Source organism: Nesoenas mayeri (genome assembly GCF_963082525.1).
Source record: "Nesoenas mayeri genome assembly, chromosome: 3".
In the NCBI taxonomy this organism is placed as follows: domain Eukaryota; kingdom Metazoa; phylum Chordata; class Aves; order Columbiformes; family Columbidae; genus Nesoenas; species Nesoenas mayeri.
Window position 1 is genome coordinate 61,089,258 of NC_137544.1, and position 24,916 is coordinate 61,114,173.

The 24,916-nt window shown below is 39.2% G+C and overlaps 1 protein-coding gene across 1 annotated transcript in view; it reads left to right on the forward strand.

Moving 5' to 3' along the window:
• Positions 1 to 24,916, forward strand: part of ARFGEF3 (ARFGEF family member 3) — a gene marked incomplete at both ends in the record, with an annotated part of 83,879 nt that overhangs the window by 25,209 nt on the left and 33,754 nt on the right. The window contains 7 exons of the mRNA XM_080342427.1: positions 9,194 to 9,262; positions 11,873 to 12,004; positions 14,192 to 14,314; positions 15,863 to 15,905; positions 16,926 to 17,004; positions 20,870 to 20,974; positions 23,692 to 24,016. Coding sequence (XP_080198553.1) covers positions 9,194 to 9,262; positions 11,873 to 12,004; positions 14,192 to 14,314; positions 15,863 to 15,905; positions 16,926 to 17,004; positions 20,870 to 20,974; positions 23,692 to 24,016 — 876 coding nt within the window. The remainder of the gene's footprint in view (positions 1 to 9,193; positions 9,263 to 11,872; positions 12,005 to 14,191; positions 14,315 to 15,862; positions 15,906 to 16,925; positions 17,005 to 20,869; positions 20,975 to 23,691; positions 24,017 to 24,916) is intronic.

Sequence of the window (24,916 nt, forward strand, 5' to 3'; positions counted from 1 at the left end):
CGGGTTCTGTGAGTAAACTAGTTGTTCTTAAAAAGAAAGGCATGATTGATCATTTAGAATTTTCCTTTCTCCTGCCTCCTTTTGTTTTCTTCAGTCACAGATGAAGCTGTGTCATGTAATCCAGTGTATGTCAGTTCAGTCTGTGCCCAGATTTCCCAACAAATTTACAGCTAGCAAGACAAATTTTCAAGCAAGAGTGAGAATAATTACCTTTTATTAAGGAAACTCAGTGTTCTGATTTGATGTCTTTTAAAATATTTAGTCTTTATTTCACTGTTCTAATTAATGGTGTTATGATATGCTGGACAAGTCACAAATATATATTACATTTCTGTCAGTGGAGCTTCCAAACTTTGTTTCTTATTACCTCAGAGAAGATTTCATAGTATTTATGGCTACTCTACTTGTGGTGTTTTTTGAAATAAACTTGAGGTTTTTCTGAAACCAAAGAATATTCTGCCAAAGAGGCTTGTGAGAGAGAAGACTCTTCCAATTCCCATTATTTACCTATTTTCCATGGTGAACAGCTATTTCATTTTTTATTCCCAGTGACTCCAGCTTGCACTTGTTGGTGAATTAGGTGTACTTCTTGCTGATGGGCAAAATTTTTATGATTTTCTTCTGCAGGCTTTCAGTGAGGAGTCAGCCAGAAGTTGTCTTAATCTATGAATAAGGTTTAATGAACCATTGCTAAATATGTTATGTTAAGGCAATTTTTTCTTTGTCTCTTCACTGATCCATTAATATAGTGTTTAGGATCTCTCCATAATAATACTAGACAGCTCTTTTTGTGATTTCAGTTTTTGTTTTGGATATATTTAGAACGGAAATCTGAATTAGAGTTCTGTGGTAAAACTGAGCGTGTGTAAGGTTGGCAAAAAAATGGAGCAAATAGCTCTGCCTCTGAAATGCTGTCTTTGGGTTGGATATTTGTAATTGTTCTTTTCAAGATTGCTACAATAATGCTTTAAAGATGCAAAGTGATTCTTTGAGTACTAAAAGCCATCTCCTAGTCCTCATTTTCAGTTTTGTAACAGTCACAGTTGACCTGTTTTAGGTTCTGCACAAACATGCATTACAGGTTCAAGGAGATAGACCTGATCTAATGCAAATATTGGATTAAGCTGGATTGTGCTGGAGCAACCAAGCAAAATTTATTGTTAACTGCTTCAGAAAACTTGGCAGGAACTTTGTTTCTGTTGAACAGGAAGACTAAATTTTTTCTTTTTCCAAGATGTGGGATGTTTGATGGGGAACTAGTTAATTTTTTTTCTTTGGCCCTCCATGACAGAGAACAAATTATATAATATATTTGAAAAACAGTTCTAAACTGGTTGATCTGAAATGTTCACAGAACACAATGGTAAAATCCCGCCTCTGTGGATGATTATATTCTGCAGCTTTTTCTTGGATACTGATAAATGAGCTGGTTGCTATAATAAACTCTCACAAATATATAGATCTTGTCATTGTTTTAAGATTAATGTTTATGAAAAGTATCTTTCCATGTAAAACTTGGTTATGCTTAATAGAATATTATTTGCAACTGTTCTGCTTTGTCTTGAACTGTTAAATTAAATGGAGGAGGAAGCTGAACTTGAAAAAACTTGATTTAAAGGTATATGTAAACTATGTTGTTCCCTATGGTGCCTCTTTGAGGCAAGGCATGTATAATAGTTCTCTATAGGAACAAAAAGAGTGATTTCATTGCCCATTAAAAATAATAATGAGTTGGTGCAACAGTAAAAATGGAAATGGAAACGAAGGAGAGAGACATTATCAGGATGAGAATCAGCAACCCAATTGTTGCTAATTGCTGTTAATCTACATATTTTAATTACTATATGATTTTGGAATAACAGATCACTTTTTCCCCTCAATGTATTTTATGTACTGCATTATTGCAAACATTTTTCAGCATCATTTGCAATATAAATTGCAGTCCAATCTCTTGCTGAGCAAAGGACTATGTTTCAAATAAAGTAAAAAATAAAAGCCATTATTCAACTTTGTATACTTCAATCCAGAACTGGTTTAAAATTTATATTAATAAGAAAAAAGTAATTAAATGCTGAAAAATTCTGGAAAATGTTTCACCTGAATGTGTTCATTAATTCTTGTGACAGTGGTGCCTGATACAAGCTGTCATAGGCAATAACTGATTTTCGTCCAGCCCATAGTTCAGAGATGTTTTGGCAGTTTACACCGTCAAAGAGGCCAGTCTGAAAAGACTTGCACAATATAATGCAGATAAGACTCTTTTCTTCATTCCTGCCCAGGAATCTAGCTAGAGTTCTTAGTGCTTCCTCTGCTTAGCCTTTTTATAAGTTAAATTGCCATAATGTAGGCCAACTACACATTCAGACTCTCTTGGGTTTACTTTTTTTTTTCTGGTTACTTTTAAAAGTCATGTTATGATTGTGCTTAGTTACAAGTAACCAGGTTAATTCCAATGGATTGAGTGACCTACCTTGTGTGTTTCAAGATGAGCTCAGCCTTTCCCAAATTAATTAGAACTATGGTAAATGCCTACTGCTAATACTTAAGATTGTGATTAAAGAGCTCCCCTGGTTCTTAGGTGCCTGGCTGGCATAGCAGAATTCAAAGCCTTGAATTAAATACCTGAGCTTTCACCTTAATGGGTACAACTGAATGAAGATGGCAGCAGCCTGGATATGGCTGAATGGGTGCTGGATGGGAGTTGCCTTAACCAGTCAGCAGTGAATGCAGCATCTCATAAATCCAGCCTCTTTCCAGGTCTGTGGCTTTTCCTCAGTGCTTGAATTCATAGCCCTGGACAACCTCTGTGGGTCCAGATAGCCATGAGGCTTTAAAAATCTGAGCGAAGGGTCAGTCCTGTCTCTTAGAAGATTTGCAGGAGTAGAAAAGTAGGCTTAGTTTCTTGCCTGAAGAAATTCTAATGCAAAAATTTTAACTTGCCCAGCACTTCCCCAGCTGCAAGGTTGTGCAAGTGTTTTTGGACAGAGAACATGCTTGTTCTGTCTTGTTTCTTAATTTTTAAGCTAACATTCTTTGTAGCGTGGACAAAATGAAAATATATTATTTAATATTAAAAAGCATGAAAAATAGTATGAAAAACTAATTTTGCTTATCTATATGTAAAATGATTGCCTTAAAATATTTTTGTATTATTTTTGTATACTCCTTAAGTAGATAGATTTTTATTTTATTTTATTTTATTTTTAGTTTACTTTTATTTTAAAGATACTTCCTGAAAATTTCCTTTGTATAATTTTCTTCCTTTTGGTTTATACTACTTTCCTACTTAAGATTTTTACGGTCATAGTCTTTCTTTTCTCCGCGTTTTCTTTACTTTGCTTGATACATAATGCTACCTACTTATATTTCAGGGGAGGTTTCAAGCACTCTGAGCAGACCAAATAGCACTTTATTTCATGACTGATCTACTTGAATCTCCCTTTATTGCGTCATTCTTTGTTAATGAGAAAAGGAGCATTAGAGCTTTAACTTTTTATTTATTTAAGATTTTAAACTGTATGTTGGTATTTTTCAATTCTGTATTGCTATGTTTTTTCAGTTTTGTTTTGCTCAGTTATAGATCTTCTAATTCATAAAGTAATGCAGTATACCTAAATAGGCTGTAACTTGTCAAGTGGAAATGCCATCCGAGCAGTGCTAGTCAGCCTTTTTTTAATCTTCCCTACTTTTAAGTGTTAAATTCTAAAGATAAAAGCCCCTGTCAGAGCCGTTAAGAAAACCTGTTAAATATCTATTAAGCAATTGCTTTAAATCATTTATTTCCCTTCTATAACTGTACTACATAAGCAGAAGTTTCACTTGGTTTCATATCATAAATAGTGTTGAGCGGTAGTTCTGTTTTAGCCTAGTGAACTAATGGGCATTGTCTTCTGGGAGCACTCAGCCTGTCACCACTGATGATGTGTGAGGTTCTTCTATACCAGATACAGCCCTTCTGTTTGAAGCCCTTGTGCATCCATAACGCTAAGCACAAGTTGCTGCTGTGATAGCAACACATCTTAGGGGTTTACTGATTCATGGGAGACACTGTCTCCTTTCTCTGTGTAATTAAAATCTGCCATTTTCTACGGTGATACATGGTGGCACAATGTACATGAGTTCATTATACACTTCCTTTCTCTTGCCCTTGTTTTCCTTCAAGGCCGAAGCATGCAACATGAGCAGCTTACTAGTTATTCTGCCAAGTGTAAGGATACCTGCTGTTCAAACTGTTTTGCAGAAATACTGGATGTCTGCTTTAAATGTTGAATTACTGAACAAGATAAAAAGTTTTTCTGCCTTGCTTTCTGGCTGGGTTTTTCCTCCTAGGGGTGGGGAGGGGGGTGCGAGGGAGAGGATTTGAGAATCATCCAAGCATACATTGCATCCACATTTACTAGTCTGCAATTAAAGCAAGTCAGGATTCCTTTATGAATCCCACAAAGGGATTAGAGGTGGCTGTAAAATTCAGCATTTTGAGAACTAAAGTGGCTACATGCATCCCATCTAGAGAAACACAAATGTTCAAAGGATTTTGCCAATGGGACTTTGTGTGTTGGAATAGAAAAAGGAGTGCTGTAGCACGTGGCTGTGCAGTGAGGTGTTGAAGCATCCTCAGGTGATGACAGATTGCAGTTCCTTTGAAGTTTTATACCTTTCCCCTTTTTCTCCATCTTGGGGGATACTGCTTGCTTTCTTGTGCACCTTGTTTATTTTATGTGACTCCACCATAAGCTCTTCCATGTGAGAATTGCCTTTTACTACAGATGTGTACTAAGCACTTGGGGAGCTTGGCTGGCAACACTTAACAGTCTTACAATCTAAAATTTTCCCTCTTTAAGAGACCTCTTTTAAGCTATGAGTGGACATTTTAGTGTCAGTTCAATTACATTGCAATTTAAATAATGTACATTTTGTGTCAATTGACCATTATATAACCTGAAACACTTTTCAAGGCAGGGGTGGTTGTGGGGGTTTTTTTTAATTGTTTTTATTTATCATGAAAACTGTCTGTGCATGCACTCTTATATTAGAGTTGAGACCGTGGGACTCCAGGGAGTAGGAACTGTGTTTCTTGTTCTATGACAGTCAAAGCTTCAACAGTAATTAAAATGAATACTTTCATTATGGATAAGCCATTTATGGAAATGTGATCTCATCTGGGCATTTGCAAGATAGTTCAAACCAATTAAAAAATCCTGGAGGTTGTGTGAGTCTGAATCTATCTCTATAGTCATCTGAGTTTGAGGGGGTTTTTTTTAAGAAAAAGAAGGTGTGTTTTAAAGTTCAAACCAATTAAGATCTAATCACACACAGTGAAAACTGATTTTTAGTGTTGTTTTGTAGTACAAGTGTTACTAGGAATTGCTTTGTAATTTTGCTTCTGCTTGCACTACCAGTCATTGCAAACACAAAATGTCATTGCACAAAAAAATGTATATTTCTTGTTTAATTTTTTTTACATACAGACTACTTGACTTAGTGTCATGGGTAGTTAAACAGCCTATGGGCTATGCTGTCTGGAGACTCAATGCTTTTAGTGGATCTGAATGATTATGATTTTGTTTGTTTTTAATCCCGTTTTTCATCCCATGATCTCAAAGAGACGCCTGCTGTCTTACTGTTTGTTTGACATAAATGGGAAGACACACAAGTTGAGTGTCTGGAACATCGCCAAGACTGTAAAGGAGCCCTGCAGTGGAAGTCACAGCTGAGAGCTGTCTTGTGCGGTGGTCAGAGACCATCTTTCGCATCTCACAAATGATTTGTGAGTGAAGACTCTAGCAAGCGGACCAAGCCAAGAATATGCTGGCTGATAACTTCTTATGCTTCTGTGATTTGATTATATCCAATCATTTGCCCTTTCTCTAGCTAGTAGGCTCCCAGATCTCATTTTATTAAAAAGTAGCAGTCAAAACTCAGCAGTCTTTTTGCTGAAATTCTCTATTGCTTTATAGCAAGGTTTTGATCATCATTACTGTGCTTGGTGTCTGACTTTTCTATCATTCACCTGTCACAAGCAGATTGTTGGCACTTGTGTCAATGGATTAGGCATATATGTGCTAATTTTTCACAGTTCAGCTCTATAAAGGTAGGATTTAAAAAAAAAAAAAATAAGAGGGAGGGAGGGAGAAGAGATTTTGAAGAGCAAGGCCTTATAAGAATGACTAAACTGGTGTGTAGTTCCATGTATTGTAGTATATGGCTTCCGGGATTTGATCTGTGGAAAGCATTGGGTATTAACAAACTGTACAAAGCCAAGATGGTACAGGAGAGCAGAAAATCACATAAAGCGAACAAGGTTTTACAAGTAGGGAAAATCAGGACATGCAGACTGCTGAATAAGATTAGTCACGAGCCTGGCTATCTGTCCTGGCTCTTATCACAATAACAAGAGGTTTGTCGGTGGGAGGTGACAGTTGTGTGTCTCTGGGTCTATGAACTGTGTGTTACACCTATGTTTTACACAGCAGTAAATGGAGAGTACAAATCACAGTTTTCCCGTAAATACTAAGTATATTTTTTTTAGCCAACTGCTGAGTTCTCTCAGAGCAGTTAACAGCTGACAAGGTGAGGCCCAACAGCTGGATGCAAGGCTGGCCAGTAGTTTAGAATTCAGTTAATACCAAACAAAATGGTTCAGGTTTGAAGTTTTAAATTTTGCAGGTAGAGACTGAGCAGCAGGTGAATATAACAGCTGTTATAACTTATGTACTTATAATAAATGAGGTTATTGAAGGCTTTTATAATTGACCATTCACTTTGCAGCTATTCAGTAGGATTTGTTCAGTGGATGGGAAAAAAGGCATCACTGTTCATCATCACTGGAACTTGTCTATCTGCCAGTGAGTGCAGCAGACTGCAGGGAAATTTGCAAAGTTCATATCAAGAAATACAAAGTACAGAATTTTTAATCGTTCATAATTAGAAACAGATTTCCTTCTCTGGCAAGTTTGAGTGCTCTGTAGCTCGCATATCTCATAATACTGATGTAGGCTATCTAACACTTTTAAGATGAGAAAATCCATTTTGCCCATTTCACAGAAAAAAGGATACTATAAAGAAACTTAACTCAGAAACTCTACTTAGCCTGCTGGACACACTTTTTTTGATGGAACCCAAGATACAGTCCATTTTCTGGGCTGCAAGTGCACATTACTGGGTCATGTTGAGCTTCTCATCAACCACCACCCCCAAGTCCTTCTCCTCAGGGCTGCTCTCAATACATTCTCCACCCAGCCTGTATTTGTGCTTGGGTTTAGCCTGACCCACGTGCAGGACCTTGCACTTGGCCTTGCTGAACTTCATAAGGTTCACACAGTCTTACCACTCAAGTCTGTCAAGGTCCCTCTGGATGGCATCCCTTCCCTCCAGCATGTCAACTGCACCACAAAGCTTGGTGTCATTGGCAAACTTGCTGATGGTGCTCTCTGTCCCACTGTCCATGTCACCAATGAAGATGTTAAGCAGTGACGGTCCCAATACCCACCTCTGAGGAATGCCGCTCCTCACTGATCTCCATTTGGACATCGAGCCATTAACCGCAACTCTCTGTGTGCAACCATCCAGCCAATTCCTTATCCACCGAGTGGTCCATCCATCTAATCCAATTTAGAGACATGGTGTCATGCAGGACAGTGCCAAATGCTTTCCACAAGTCCAGGTAGATGACATCAGTTGCTCTTCCCTTATCCACCAGTGCTGTAACCACTTCATAGAAGGCCACCAAATGTGTCAGGCATGATGTGTCCTTAGCAACGCCATGTTGGCTGTCACAGATTGCCTCGTTATTTTCTGTGTGCCTTAGTATAGTTTCCAGAAGGATCTGCACCATGATCTTGCTGGGTGCAGAGGTGAGATTGACTGGTCTGTAGTTCCCTGGGTTCTTCCTTTTTTCCCTTTTGCACAGTGGAAACTGCACGAAGCAATAAAAGGTCAAAAAAATGACACATTACAGGGACCTAAGGGTAATAATCTTCCTCAGCATATGTATCTTTGGCACCTTTTTTTCTGTTTGTTTAATTTGCAAGCTCTCATCAGAAACACTGTGGCAAAGTTGTTTGTTTGTTTTGCATTCTGGGCTAAGGAGATTACACCATGGTGTCCTGCATTGGTAGCTGTTAAGGAACCTACCCATAAAATAAAAACCTAGTACCACTGAGAAACAGGTAATAAATAAGAGAGATGGTTAATAGCCAGTAATGCTAACTTATCTAATGCACCAATTTTCCTTGCAAAGCAGAGAACAGTAGTTCTTATGGGCTGAGAAGATGTAGGGACCAATACATTAGTGTTAATATGACCGGTATTTGCTGGCACACTCTTCCCAAGAAACTCATGCTGTTTCTGACCAAGCAAAGCATAAATTCTGGCAATGGGGGTATTTTATGCTTTGAAGGAGAGGACAACAGCTCAGACTCTCTGTCTTCTGTGGGTCAGAAAGGACTGGAAAGGAGGAAGGACATTTCCAGACACTAAAGGCATCACACCACAACACCTCTCACCACGTTGCCCTGCTCACCAACCACACTACCCTGGTAGATCGCATAAAACTCCCACTCCCCTTCTCTTCAAAGTAAGGTGTTGGACGGGGCTTTTAGTTCCTATTGCTCATGCTGAGCTCAAGACAGGACAAGCATTCTCACATGAGCTGGGGGTTATTAATTGTTTTTTAGCTGCTCATTATCAAGTGACTATAATGCACTTATGGGAAATATCCTAGGCTGGGAAATCCTCATCTCAAACAGTAATTATGGCTTGTTTCACATAATACATATGTATCTGTGTCATCTAAGTAGTAACCTGTATTGTATGCATTTTTCTTTCATCCTCCTCCTTTGTTATACTAATAGAACTGAATTGAAAGACTGATTATAAATCATGCAAAGCTTGTGGATAAAATATGAATGGATTCTGGCTACCGAGCCCAAGGCCAGTGTTGATCACTGGATTGCCTTTGCTTCTGTGGTCAAATGTAGGAGACAGCAATAACTAATCCATTGGGCTGTACCCCTGGGGCAGAAAGTGCAACTTTTCGGGAAAAAGTGACTTGATTGTGCCATCTCCTTTATCCCTCACGTGGTGTTAAGAAGCTTCTGATGTATGCTCAAAAAATGGAAGGAGCATGGGTGGGAAAGGAAGGCAATAACAGATGAAACTTTTTTTTTCTTTTCTCCCTCTCTTTTGATTCAAGGTCTTGCTCTGTATAACGTATACCTCCACATTTGAGCTGAATGGGAGTTCAGTATTGAAGATTGCTGAGGTAAGTGCCTCTGTCATACCAGTGCTTGTGTCACTTGATGTTCTCCTGCTACCTAGAGTATGTCTTCCACACATACTCTGAAACTGAATTAATCCAAATCACAACTACCATCTTAAGGACTGGTATTACTTTATGTCCAGTGTGAAGAAATAGCTGCAAGTTGGGCAGGGCTGATGGGCTTGCATGGGAAGGCACTTTTGGAAACTGACTGACAGTTATATATTACAACATTGCACATTTACTACTCCTCATAATTACTTTGCTGTGTGCAATAGAAAAATTTCCTTGAGTTCTTTGTAAGTCTAAAGTCTAAAACTAATGAAGTTTCGTCAAGAGAGAGGTGTAGGCCGTAATGTGCCTCCTCTGGTGCAACTTGAGGCCATTTCCTCTTGTTCTATCACGTGCCACTTGGGAGAGGAGACCAACACCCTCCATGCTACAACCTCCTTTCAGGTAGTTGTAGAGAGTGATAAGGTTTCCCTTCAGCTAAACAGCCCCAGTTCCCTCAATGGCTCCTCATCAGACGTGTGCTGCAGACCCTTCACCATCCTTGTAGCCCTCCTCTGCACTCTCTCCAGCACCTCAATGTCTTTCCTATAATGAGGGGCCCAAAACCCAGCACAGTATTTGAGGCAGGGCCTCACCAGTGCTGAGTACAGTGGCACAGTCACTTCTCTAGTCCTGCTGGCCACACTATTTCTGATACAAGCCAGGATGCTGTTGGCCTTTTTGGCCACCTGGGCACACTGCTGGCTCATATTCAGCCAGCTGTCAATCAACACCCTCAGATTCCTCTCTGCCAGGCAGCTTTCCAGCCACTTTTCTCTGAGCCTGTAGAACTGCCTGGGGTTGTTGTGACCCAAGTGCAGGACCTGGCACTTGGTCTTGTTAAACCTCATACAATTGGTCTTGGCCCATCAATCCAAGTGGTCCAGATCCCTCTGTAGAGCCTTCCTATCCTTATGCAGATCAACATTCCCACCCAACTTGGCATGTCTGCAGGCTGACTGAGGGTGTACTCAATCCCCTCATCCAGATCATTGATACAAAGATTAAACAGAACTGGCCCCAGTACTGAGCTCTGGGGAACACCACTTGTGACCGACTGCCAACTGGATTTGTCTCTGTTCACCACAACTCTTTGGGCCTGGCCAGCCAGCCAGTTTTTACCCAGTAAAGCATATGCCCGTCCAAGCCAGTTTCTCCAGGAGAATGCTGCGCGAAACAGTGTCAAAAGCTTTGCTAAAGTCTAGGTAGACATCTACAGCCTTTCGCTCATCCACTAAGCGGGTCACCTTGTCATAGAAGGAGATCAGGTTAGGCAAGCAGGGCCTGCCTTTCATAAACCTCTGCTGACTGGGCCTGATTGCCTGGTTGTCCTGGTTTCCCTTGCTGGGAAAAGTATTTCATGGCTCTAAAGCCTTCTGATTTCAATCTTTAAGAGCACTGCCTAAGACTCATGGAAAATGATCAGTCATGTTGTGTGTGCTATAAGCTGGATCAGAAATAATTTTCTGTTCTCCCAGTAAATTTCAGTAAGAATAGGCCTATTATCCATTTAAAGCATCCTGAATAATGGCAGTTTTCTTTCATAGTCTGGAGTTAAACTCTACTGTTCTTGGTAGTTGCACTTCACTGTCATTCCCAAAAGGCTACCCTGGCTCTTAAAAACCTTTGCTAGTATAGTGGTACAAGTTAGCACAATCATAGTTTGGCCTTTTTCTTTTAAAGTGAACAGTGGCTCTGAAAGCAAACAAAAATTTAATTTCCTTCAGGAAACTGGAACAAGCAGTAATATAGGGCATGTGTGTTTCTATTTGGAGTGTTCAGACAAACAACTATCTTCCTCGTGCTCCCTGAGAAACCATCACTTCAGTGAATACCTAGGTCTTTCTAATTAGCAAGTCCCACTGGGCATGTACATGCTTCCTCAGGTTTCTCCTGGCCAGGTTTTAGGTAAGGCAAAGACTTAACAGCTGGACTCGATGTGCCTTTGTATCTGAATTTTGCAATGTATAAGCAGTAGGAAACATAAAGTTATTTCTGAGTTCAGTATTTGCTTAGCCTTAGCATTTATTTTTCTGATCTGCTCTAATGGAAAGGTGGCAAAGAGGAGCTTTCTGCTCCAGTGCCCCTGCTATTTGGCATTTCTTTCCAAGTCAGTCTCTTAGTTTTCCTGGCCTGCCCTCTATAGCAAAGTGGAGCTACTGCAGAATTGTAAAGGTGCTGCCTGTGTTACTGGTAGAACTCTCCAAGGACCCTGACAAACAAGGCTATGATCTGGCTGTTTTGTGCTACCTGATTGTTCTAAATTCATGTGTACAAAATAATGGCACCCCAAATCTTTCTGAATATTATCAGCTTCAAATTAAGGAAGCATCCAACACAAAGTGTGCTCTATTTTGTGGGTTGAGTATTAATAGTATTGAAGACAAACTAAACCTTGCTCTGTGCACCTTCCCATGCTTGCCTAGACCTACACAAGAAAGTTTAGTTCATGCTGTTGCTTAGTTTTGTGTGTGTATTTGTTACTCTCATCTACCTTATGGAGGTTTGCTTTGTTTGACTCTGTTGTGTTTATTGGCTAACCCTTCTGTGTTTTGCTTGTAGTTGTGTTTTGCATGCCATAGAGCTGGAAGTCCCCGAATGCATGAAATGATCAAAATGTCCATTGCACACCTCCTTGGGGCCCTGAGCTCTCGCATTTTTACTGGTGCTTCTTCATCAATGGCTTTTCACAAGGTACCTTGCCCAGCCATTTTAGAACACAGGCCTTCTGTAAGACTGGAGCTCAGGTGGCTGGTACTGTTTCTTATTAGCTGGCATGGGGAGGGGAGACAAGAAGGAGATACCAACCATGCTCTTTCCAGAAAGTCAGCCTACCTCTAAAAATGGTATTTCCTCAATTAATTCATGTACTCTAGAAAAGACTTACACAACAACAGAATGATATCAGCAGCACTGGAATGGTTTGGCCTCTGCAAAGGGCTATACCTGGTTAACAGACTTTAGGGTTTTTTTGTGCATTGGAGTTCAGGTGAATGATGGGCAAAGTTGGTTGGGGCCTTCTTTTAACTTATAAGACCATCTTCATCACTGAGTGATTGATCTCAAGCTATATAAAATCCTGTGAATTTGGAGGTTATTAATGGGTGAGGGGGAAGATCTTGGACTCTTGAAGAAGGGCAATAAGAATGAGATATGCAGTCAGTTCAGTCCCTTGTATTCTGCAAATGTGTACAACTGTGACCTGTTCTAGTGTATTGTCAAAAGAGATAATCAGTCTGAGTTTGATGTTTGCATAGTGTTTCTAGCTTAACAAGTCATATACATGCACTTAAAAAGCTCCCTATTGCTGTCTCTCAGTGTAGTTGGGAAATAGGGACAAATAAGGCAAGAGCCATAATTAAATAACTTTCCTGTGTGATGTCTTAGATCTCCCACTTAAGATACAGTTTGTATCCGAGAAAGTAATGTTTTCTCGTGTTTGTGGCTTTATTGAAATGCTGAGATGTGAGGTCACCCGATGTAAGGAGGTCAAAAGGGTCTTAGGAACATATTTACATTGTTTTCCACTCCACTCTAACAAATGCAGAATTGTGCCACATTCATCTTAAACTTTGTAGGCTGGAGCCCACAGGCTTTGTCTTAGTCAATGGAATAGCTTGGTTTCGTTTCAGTAGGAGTTAGAAACAATCAAGAGTTTTGTCCATGTGCCTGTTCCGGTACTGATTAGCCTGTGTATTCAGATCACTTTAATCTTTTCCTCTTAAAACCTCATCCTCATTGGGGAACTATAAAAATGTCTTTACATCATATAATATCCTTCTCATTCAAAAACATACACTAGATGCATTTATGTATACTCCTCATGCATATCATTTATACTATATTTTTTCACAGTTTATTCATTGTTCTTCTCACTAGCTATAGATCTGAATGATGGCAGAATAAATTAAAAAAAGACTGAGAAGTATATGAATAGTCATTTTTTAACAGTCATTGTTAATGACAAAGCTGCTTCTTCAGATTACAGTCTGAGAATATTGTACAGTATGTACAATCTGTACAATACAAGCTGTATTGTACAGTTCTGTTGCAAACCCACTCAGCTCCATCAAGACTGTTACCCACTTAGTAGCTCCTGTGCAGTAGTTACAGTGGTTACTACAGTTATAGAAGCTCTTACAGAGACCGACACCTCCCACTGAAAATCTGATCAAGGATAGAAAGTGTATTTTTTGGTGTATTGTCCCCAGCATCCTAGCTGCATTACACTTTGGCACCTACTTGGATAACATGATCTGGGAACTGAATGATCCATCAGTTGCCTTGGCTTCTCTGGGATCTCAGAGCTGAGGAGCCCTCAGGTTGATTGCCAGTTATGGAAAGGCAATCATCTGTGTGTTATTTATGGTAAAATGCTATTGTATTTTTCTGTATTAGGAAAGGTCTTTAGAGGCTTTCAGATGTGCTGCAGTATATGATAATTAATTGTAGAAAAAGTAGCAAATGCCTATACAACAGAAACAAAAACTTGTAAAGAACTGGAGAGTATTCAAATTGCAGATACTGACTTGCAGAGTCATAGTTAAGAATCCAGAAATGAACAATCAAAGCTGCATTTAGGGAATTATCTACAGAGCAACAGAAGTGCCAGAAATCACCTGGGTTTGACAGAAGGGGAAGATTTTGCCAATTTTGCCTCACCATTACTGCAGCTATGAGCATGATGAATTGAGTGCTGCTTCTAAATGCTACTTACTCGGTTTTCCATATTGCCGAAAACTTTTAATGTGCTAATAAAGCAATATGAAATAGTAAGCAAGGCTGACTATCTGTATGCAAGAGACCTTGGTATCCTCCTAAAATGCGTTACTGGTAAGTGACAGTTCATATCTATGTATTGCTATCTTGTTTCCTCATCAGGTTTGCATTGAGACATATGTATCTAGCTATCACCAGCGGAGCATTAACACCGCTGTGCGGGCAACCCTCAGCCAAATGTTGAGTGACTTGACTTTACAGTTACGACAAAAGCAAGAAAATATGGTGAGCCTTCTGGCATCAACAAATGGTTCCATGTCCATGGCTGCCTACTTTTTGTTTCTCTGAATGCCGTGTATTGTGCTGGCTTGTTGTGCCTTATGGCTTTTATTTGACACTTCCACAGTTAATCATGTTTAGAAGCTTTTTTGGGCTCTGACTCTGTGCCTGCCTCAGAGCCATGTATCGGAAATGCAGCTCTCACATTGTCAGCTCTATTTAGCTGTTCATTATTTTTCTCCTTCCATTAAACAAAAGAGGCTTTGTTCTGCTGTCAGGCTGCCTTGGTCTTTTCCTTTTCCATTCTTTATTTTGTTTGCTTGTTTTCATAAGGTTCATTGAAATTGAAATCCTTTTGCCAAAGGTTTTTTGCATGACAAAAATTCACATAAACAAAACAAATTCTCAACTAAGAAAGTGTAATTGAGGTTTTCTTCTACTTTTTTTTGGAGAAGATCATTTAAGATCATGAGATTCTTTGCTTGATTTTTAGCAAAAAAGTAAATTCAGTTTATTGAATTATTAAAATCCATGGTAGCTGTTTAGATGAAATCCCAGCACATCATCAGCAAAACTGTAAATGTTCTGGGCACATGTGAAATTACATTGGCTTCTTACGTTCATTTGTGCTCCTTTGTTTATTATCATATTATCAAAAAAAGTAGTCTTTGTAAAAGTCTGTTTCTATTTTTTAGGAAATTTTAAGGACTTTAGTTTTACAGATTATTTTCCTTGCATCTGTTTTGGGTTAAGATGATCACCTCTATTTTGGATTATTAGACTAGATTACTTTCATCCTAATGAGCAACTGCAGAACAAAATTAATCGGTTTACTTAAACTTCCCTTCTGTCTGTGCTAAGTAGGTTCATTTTACAAGCCAAAACATTTAAAGAAAAAAAAAAAAAGTTTTGAAATTTCATTTTGGGTCTGAAAGCTGAAATTTTTAGTTCCATTCTTAGCTGGGGAGTAGGAGAAAGCATATGAGAGCTGCATTTGATTCCTGGCAGTTTGTTGTTTACGCTAGAGAGAAGAATTTGGCTTGACCCCTTTGTGCACTGATAGGAAGAATCCTATACCACAGCTGAACCAAATGATGCAAGAGGTGTTTTCTGTTTCCTGACTGCCATTAATTGTATTGGCACTGTAACATTAACAGTGACAATGTGATAAAATCTCTAACACTCAAATGATTTTGGTTTTTTAATACTTTGTGAAATGTAAACTATGGTTTCCTCTGTTATTTCCAGTGCGACTTACATGTCTAGTTATTGCTGAGTTCTTTTAGGTGTAGAAAATCCCTTAGGGACTTAAAAAATCCTAATTCAATTCAATGAGATGTGAGTTCTTTTAAGTCTACAAGACTGTTAAAACAGATATTAAGGGAATTTTGAAAACATTTTGCAAAGGCTTCACCTAAAAAAAAAAAAATACAAACAAAAAACCCGAAACAGAGGACATGGATATGTTAAGAAAGCTCTGCTGTTCAAGTATTACTTCTACAGTGGTTTTCCACCCCTTGCACCAATTGCACCACCTTTGTCTTTTCTCAACAGACAATTGAAAACCATGACACCTTGCAGAAATTCAAGAGTCAAGGTATTTGTAACACTTTTTTAATGACTCCTTCAAATTCAGCTTTTTTGCTCTTCACTTTCCTTTCATCAGCACAGTACTGTTTGATGTCACAGGAATTGCATATTCAGGACTTCTTACATTCTCCATAGCTTGATGTTCTCTGTGTTACCTGTGGTAAGAACTGAGACAGCCCTGTTAGCTCCTGACATTTTCAGTCATGTCTTAATTTGAGACATAGTAACGGTGTTGCACTCAACGTAGTAATAAATGTTTGTTTTGAGGTGCTAACTTCTGTAATTAAGGAGTTTCAGTGCTCTGGAGAAAGTTTTAGTAAGTGGCTTTCTTTCTTAAATCGAAACAGATTCTTGGAGGAGGATGTGGAATCAGGAAATGATTGTGTTACTGTATTTCAGGCCAGAGACATGGTTTATGTAATGGCAGCTTTTGAAAGTGCATCACTAGCAAAGGTGTGTTCATGCTTGCCAAATTATTGTATTACAAGAGAATATTTTGTACTCCCATCCTGGCCTAACTTCCAAGATCTTCCCTGGTAGGTAAAAATAATCTCTGCTTTTGACCTTCTCACTGGATTTCTGCAGGAGAATTTGTGTGGATGAAGGATAAAATCTTTGAAGTGCACAAGCATCCTCTTTTAAGATCAGAACCTGATCAGACATCAGAAGCTGCATAGTGGAGACAGAATGCAGGGAGAGATATAGAAATTTTAGCTGCCTTTTAGAAGTACTAGAGCCAGTTCTCTTTTATTTATTTGTATACTTATTATCTGAATTGAATTTCACCTAAACTTCTATAAATGCATGTAAGCAATTAATGCTTTCTCCGGATTTAATACTACTGCTTTTTCATTGTGTGGAGATCACTTTCCGATCTAGGACTTGGCCTGCTGCATCTTCTCTATGAATTTTGGCAGCCCTGCTCATTGTTTAGAAGCTCTGACCATCTCTGAAAGTCCATAAAGTAAACTGAGGTTGTAATCCAGCTGCACATACGTAATGCCTCTGATCTCTGTCCTTTTTGGAGGTACTTCAACTGAGTCTCTTTGTGATGATGTTGTATCTGTCCTCACTGTGCTCTGTGAGAAGCTCCAGGCTGTCATAAAGTGAGTTACTTCAGTTTATAATTTGAATGTATTAGCTGGAGATTGATAGTTTCACTGATACATGTGATTGTACTGTTGTAGTTCTGGGATTATGGAGCAAAACTGTGCTTAAATGAAGTGTTTATTAGAGGAAATATTGTTCTTGGTGCATTAATTTAATGTCTATTTGAGATGAGAAGCTAATTTGCCTTCTTTGTGCACCATTGAGCTTTAAAGAGCTTCCAGTAAATCTAATCTATAAGTAATTTCCATACAGCAGCAAAACACTTGTCAAAGGATAAGTTTTCTGGTTTGAAAGCAACCGCTGCAGAAAGAATGATTGCAATAGACATGGAAAAGCCCAGAGGAAACAATATGTGAAATGAATTAATATGTCCTTAGAAAGGCAGCATTTATCCAACTCAAATAATTGGCATTACCAAACATGTCTTAAATTTAGGAATATTGTACACTCTACCTACTTGGAAATGCATGAGCCTAACTTTTAAAATGCAGATTTTATAGGCAGTAATAGAGTGTTACTCTATTCTATACACTGCATTAAAATACTAGAGTCTCTTGGCCAGTACTGTAAGATTAAATGCTTACTCATGAGTTAAAAATTACTTGCTGTGGCATTCCAGAATAGCTCAACTAATGGTCTGTTAAGAAATGAGCCAAAAAAAAGCCTTAGGTCTTGAAGAGGTAACAAAGCAACCAAAAGCTGTGCAAACACAGCAGTTATTTAAAAAATAGAAATATAGCAAGCCAGAAATAATTAGAAACTTCTAAGGGAAAAACAAGCTCTCACTTTACAACATTGTTTCTGTATCAGTGAAATAAGATTTAAATTGCTGCTACTGCCAGTTGCAAATCACCTGAGTTGTAGTGGAAACTCAATCTGAAACTATTTTAAATGTAGCGTAATGTCTCTTAGGTTGGATCGCATGTCTGTGAAAGTAGCCTGTGATGAACTTGGGGAAATGGCAGATACACAGATACACAAAACAAGCATGTGTTGGTGTTTTCCTTTTTCTACCACTTTGAGAAAAACTATGGCGTAGGAACTACCAGAGCCATAGACAGCACAGACGTCTTTGTGTGCAGTTCTCCTATAAAATGCCCTCCCATGACTATCTCTAATTACAGCAAGATTTGAAAGGGAAGAGTGCCTCGCTTAGCATTATTTGATTAGTGTTAGCATTTGGGGAAAAAAAAAAAAGCTTGTTTCTGAATCCTCTAAAGGAATATTTATTTTCTTTTAGTTGTGTGCATAGATACAGAACAGTAAGAAGAGACCTTCAAAAGTGTGCGTCTAACAATATCAAGTGGCAAAACCAGTTTAAAGATTATTTATTTGTATCCAATTTTGCCCACATATAAAGCTATAAACAGCTATCATCTGATAAGCATTGTCCACCAAATGTTAATGACTTTGAAATACTGGATATTAAATATCAAAACTAAACTACCTAACAAGATCTCTCAAAAATCACTGAAAGTCTTTTAAAAATTATCTGCTATCCCAGCTCCCCATAAAACTGTACTAAATTAGAACAGTTTGAGTCATGCTGTAAATAAAGTATAGTAAGAAATTCAGAAGACTTCAAAATACTTACTGAGCCATAATTTACTTCATGCTTGTAATTAGGTACCCAGACTGTTAGATTCTCTATGAGCAAAGCATTGTAAAGCATTCTGATTGAATCTGAGGAAGATAAATTTAATTAGGGTGGCTTGTTAAAGAACTAACTCCATGAATGAAAAGCCTTTATTTTTTTTCAAGGCAAATTTTGGTATCTCCTTCAAAACACTTTGTTGTCAGCAACTTAACTTTTGAACCTCCGGGTCAGTGAGGTGAGGTTTTAGTTTGCTATACTGGAGTGTTGGAATTGAAGGGTACAGGCTTTTTAGGAAGGACAGACCTGGAAGACAAGGAGAGGGCGTCACCTGATATGTCAGTGACCAGCTGGAGTGCGTTAAGCTCCGCCTTGGGATGGATGAGAAGCTTACAGGTCAGGTTTAAAGGGTGAGCAGGCACAGGTGACATTATAGTGGGGGTCTGCTACAGGCCCCCCAACCAGGAAGAGAATTGGGGTTGTTCAGCCTGGAGATGAGAAGGCTCCAGGGAGACCTTAGAGGAGCCTTCCACTGCCTAAAAGAGACCTACAAGAAAGCTGAAGAGAGACATTTTACAAGGGCATGTAGCAATAGAAGAAGGGGTAATGGTTTTAAACTGAATGAGAGTAGATTTAAATTAGATATCAGGAAGAAATTCTTCACCATGCAGGTGGTGAGGCACTGGAACAGGCTGCCCAGAGAAGCTGTGGATGCCCCATCCCTGGGAGTGTTCAAGGCCAGGCTGGATGGGGCTTTGAGCAACCTGCTCTAGTGGAAGGTGTCCCTGCCCATGGCAGGGGGCTTAGAACTAGATGATCTTTAAGGTCCCTTCCAACCCAAACCGTTCTATGGTACTGCCATGTTCTAATTTCTTAGTCTGAAGACTGCATTAATTTAAATTTTAAGCTCACTAGAATTTGGGTTTGAGGGAGGCACAGCTATGTGTGATGACGAAGAGTTCAGGAAGATGAGTTTTGCATCAGAACCTCTGGGTTGTGTGGCAGCAGTGATGTGAACATGACAGCTATGCTGAGGTGTGCAGGAGTGCAGTATTAATTTGTTACCTGCAGCAAAAAAATGGGTAGTAAGAGGCACCAGAGCAGTCAAGAGTGGAGGGACAGCCTGTACATGCCCATGCAAGTGTCAGCTGCGAGATGTTGATGATATACATTAGGATACGTTGTAAGAAAAGCTGTCAGGAAATAAGGCAATTGGATCTGGAATGTGTACATTTTTCCAGATAGGTGTGGACTGTTCTGAGGAAGAGGCTATTACCTTTAAAATGTATAACCAACCAGCAGTTTTAAAGCCTCCATAGCATGTAGTTATAATAGAAATCTAGCTTTGAACCTTGGGATTCACTATTTTCTGCATGTCATGTGAAACAGATACTGTTCTACTTGGATGAAAATTCATGTATGTGAACAAAAGGAATTCAGGCAGTGACAGAAGAACAGACATTTCTCATTCCTTAATTTCAGTTAAGATAAATCCATTCTTTACAGCTTCCTTTACGTACCATCATACATCAGAAAATACATTCCTCTAGTTCTCATCTTGAAACAAAAAAATAATGATTAAATCCTAGCTGTCTTAGGAATAAAAACCAGAATGTGAGTGCAGTTGACATGGGGAGATCCTTTCATAAGGCAAAGCTCAGCCTTACTTGTATCCCAAATCCCACAGTAGGTACAAGCACATTGTACGTTACAAGTGTGTCAATTCCAGGTGTCCACAGGATCTTGGACATTCTTTCTCATGAAACTCATTTTGTGTTTATGGTTTTGACAGAGTTAACTGTCAAGGCCCTGAAAGGTAGCCATGTCATCAGGCAATTTTCTGCCTGTAGACATTGACTTTTGACCATGGTGGCTGTCACCGAGAAAAGAGAAAAAATAACCAGAAGAGAGCAGCTTAAATGCCCTTCAGAGTGCCCGAAGAAACTACCCAATTTGAATGATTATTTCTGTTTTCTTCCTCCTCTTTTTTCACATGGACTTTTTAAAATTCCTTACTCTGAAATTTGATCAATTAAATCTATTTTCTTTCTATTACTTACAAAAAGTAGCAGATCACTGCATGTGAACAGTACAAAATAAATGGGATGATAAAGGTGACCATACCATTGTAAATCCATAGGAAGAAGCAAAATAAATCACTTCTGTAAGTTGTGGTGTGATTTTCAAGTGAACTAATGTAATTATTTTAGAAAATTAAATAATCTTTGTTTTAATGTGACATGAATAGCATCTTTTCTCTTTGCCAGTGACAATCGGCAACTTCAGCTTCTTTACTTGGAGTGCATCCTCTCCATGTTAAACAGCTCCTCTCCCAGCATGCACCAGCACAAAGGGTTCACTGATCTCATATGGTGAGTACATTGGCAAACTAATGCATATATTCAGTTTGTAAGTATTAAAAGGACCTTCTCCCCTGAGCCATGCAAACAAACCTGTAATAAATCTCCAGACGTGAGAAGAGCTTGCTGTTAACCTACTATTAGTTCATTCTGTGCATCATATAAGGTTGGTTAGGACCTCATGCTCAGCTAGCACATTAAATCCCTGTAGTGAATTATCACTGTAATGAAGTCTAATGTACTTAGCCAGAACAGAAAATATCTTAGGCTTTCTGCAATAGTTTGGATTTGTATGTGGCTTTAAACACACACAAATATTCTGCTTGCCGTGGGAGGGTGCTGTAGAGATTCATAGGATCATGTTACTGCTCTGATGCAGTAATACAGGAAGATAAGCAGAATTAATGTCAGATGCTGTGCTGGTGACCAGAAATGCTCATGACCTGCATTGTATAAGGACTGAGGCTAAATGGTCTTTGTAGTGATTCCACTTTATCAAGAAATCCTCTTTTTAATACACTTCGCCAGAAAGGCTTCACGTCTTTAGTGTTCATATCTGCCTCTAAATTGTTCGATACCATCACCTCAGAGCACCTGAAATAATCCTTTTCCCTCTTTTTGTTTGCAATTGTGCTTTTTTTTTTTTTAGTAGCATATGGATAACTGGGTCATAGTAACAAAGCAAGAATTTAACTGATATGCAATTCCTTGTGGTCCGTGCCCATCCTGTGACCTTTATGGGTGATTTTGTTAAGAAAAGATATACATGACTGTTAATGGCAAATGTATTTCCTGTGCTCTTACCCTGTAATTTTTGAAGTGGAACTCTTTGACTTAGTCTCAATTCTAAGGATGCACTATTTAGAGGCACCTGTAACTTCCCTTGCTGTCCCAGGAAAATCAGTGGCTGCTGGACTGGGAGGTCTTCAGGTTGATAATACTTGGCAGGGTTGCACAGGGACCCTGTGCTGGGTGTCTGGGAGCTCTAATGTCAAAGCAGAATTCTTTCTCTCACAGCAAACCCATTTCAGGAGTTTCTGTTCTTGAATTTCACCCAACCCTTTGTTTATGCTTATGTGACTGACTGCGGGGCCATCCTATAAGCAAGGTCATTGAAATGATCTCTGTTAAAAGGAAACAATTCCTGTTTTATTTTCAATTTACATCATTTTGATGATCCAGCTTACGCTGCAAATCTATAGATGTTTATATTTGTATCTATGTGTCATTGGGGCAAGACTTCTTAACCTGCATTGCTGCCAAGGAATATGCATCCTCCAGATACATGCTTAAGATGAAATGGAACAAAAAAAAAAAAAAAAAAAGGAAGACATGAAACAGTTTAAACTGCAAACATCATTTTGAATATATAGCAGTGTAAGTACACACTAATCCAGTAGCTGTCTAGTGAAGTTGTGAACCAAACTGATAGTTGTCTTTGTTCTTTAAGGAGCTGTTGCCTACATGCACAGAACTTTCTGTCTGGCACTTTGTAGTCAGTTCTCAACAGAAGACAAAGAAGAGAGCAGACAGAAGATTTAGCCCTATGTTCTTCTGACAGTATTCTCCATAGTTTACTACAGAAGCACTTTGATGGGACTAACGTGTGGGCAATATATTGCTGTTGCAACCTGTGATTATGCCTGCTTAGAGGCAGGCACGTTTCTTAAGCAGTGAATTGATATGCTTTGAAGCATACCTGATTGGAGAAAGAAATGGAAAAGCAGATTCAAAGTTATTATCTGGTATCTGATTAGAAGACGGTTTTCTTTCTCTGACTTCAGGAAGCTGAGCTGTTTTAGCAAGCACATTAAGAGAAGCAATGAAAGTTCTGGGCTACATAAAAATCTTACCTATGAGGATGTAATTAATGCTTTTTATGCCAAGTCATTACATGTTATGGGTGCTTGCTGTGGGTGCCAGCTTGAACCTCTGAGGCATAGGGGTGAAAATCAGGTTTGGGACTACATTCTCATGCAACACTTGGCTTTTTAAATTAGGGTCTTGCAGACTGAAGTAAAATGTCAAGTGCGTGAGTGCAAAGCTGAAATAACAGCTAATGAAGCAAAGTGCTGCGTTGCTTTTGGCTGTTGCTTCACAGAAGAGTGATCTGCTGGTGTGGAATCACTTGAGTGTTCATGCAGAAAGCCAGTTGAAGGAATTATGATGTTTTTAGTGTGTAGTGGCATTATGAGGAGTTACAACACACACTTTGAGTTACTGTGAATGGCTTTAATTATGTTCTCAAAAGCCAGCAAAACAGAGGTTCACAGCTAAGGGTACTTACAAAAATACATCATGTGCAGTTCAGTAATGGAACCGCAGACCTTCTAGTTAACATAGATTGAGGGGTTTTGGTCAGTTTTTTTTAAAGCTCCCAAGTTGGACTGAAAGGTAGCATTTCTACCTTGCGAGAGGTTGCAGCCAATGAAAGAGGCAGGCATGCTATCCTGCAAAGGGCAGCACTCTGCAGCAACATGAACTTGCAAGATCAGTACCATGTTTTTAAAGCACCCAAAAGTATTTCCTTATGCACTAGCATGCTGATGCTTGGGACATGCATGGGAAAAAAAAAAAAAAAGACATAATTTGATATTCGATCAAACCACTGCTGTTGACTGATCATTAAAACAAGAGTGTGTATCTCATTTAACTGTGGGCTATTTGCAATCTGTTCCTGTGAGATTGTTTTTTTCAGTTACCATCTGCTGCTTTTCTCTTTTTCTCAGGAAGCAACTGTGTCCAGCTCTAGTAGTAATCCTGGGAAATCCAATCCATGATAAAACTATCACCTCTGCTCACAGCAACATCTGCCTTGAGGCTGATTCACCTTCCTCAGGGATCTCTGATCATGGCCGGGGTTCAGGTTGTTCCTCCACAGCACCTGCCCTGAGTGGGCCAGTTGCACGGACCATATATTATATTGCAGCAGAACTGGTTCGACTCGTGGGGTCAGTGGAATCCATGAAGCCTGTGCTGCAGTCTCTTTATCACCGGATATTACTTTACCCACCACCTCAGCACCGAGTAGAGGCCATCAAAATCATGAAAGAGGTAGGATGATCTCGTGCAAATGCAGGCGTGTAAAGCAAAATATTTATATAACAGCATATGTTGTTGTGTATACCATCCCATACCTTAGCAATAGGGATGTTGAAATTGCCCATTCTGAGCAGAGCTGTTGCATCAAAGCTACTCTGACAAGTATTTTTAGTTTTACAAAGTCATAATAGTTATATTTGTCTCCATAATGCAAGCTGCTATGGCAACTCCTCAGTGTTCATGCTGTGGTACTGCATGGAGCACATCTTATCACTGAGTCATGACTGCTCTTTTGGAGGAGATGGAGTACAGTGATTCAGTTCTCAATTTCTTTGGCATCTTTCCTTACTCTCTGCTGTTGCTAGAAGAAGACATTCATCCTCACAGTGTAATATTCCAGGCATTAAGGTGAACCTGTGCCTTGATTATGTGCCAGGTTTTTAAAATACCGTTTTCTTGAGCTTTATTAGAATAGCCACAAGGAAGCTGCAAATGTCTTAAGTGGCCTTGTCAAGACCAGTCCATTCTGGCCTCTCGCCCAGTGCCTCTGACAGCACTAGAGCTGGAGCATTGTGAGACTTCTTTGCGCAGCAGTTGAAGTCGTGGGCTCTTCCATTTCACATGTGCAGCTTTCTTCTAACATTGTGGAACAGGAGGCAACTGACAGAATTTGTAGGAATGGTGGTCTTTGTTCAGGTTTTGTTCTACCTTGTGCCTGCCTAGGCTGTTCTGTGTCTGAAGATGTCTCCTAACACCACACAGCCAACCACTGGGTTGTTGTCTGAACCAGCACTTGTCTTCTTCTAATTTCAAACAATATGAAGATGACAGTTGAACATTTAGGAAAAGCTCAATCTAATGTTTCCTGCAGGATTTATCTGTTGCCTCTTTCTGGTTATTAATATGGGCTTG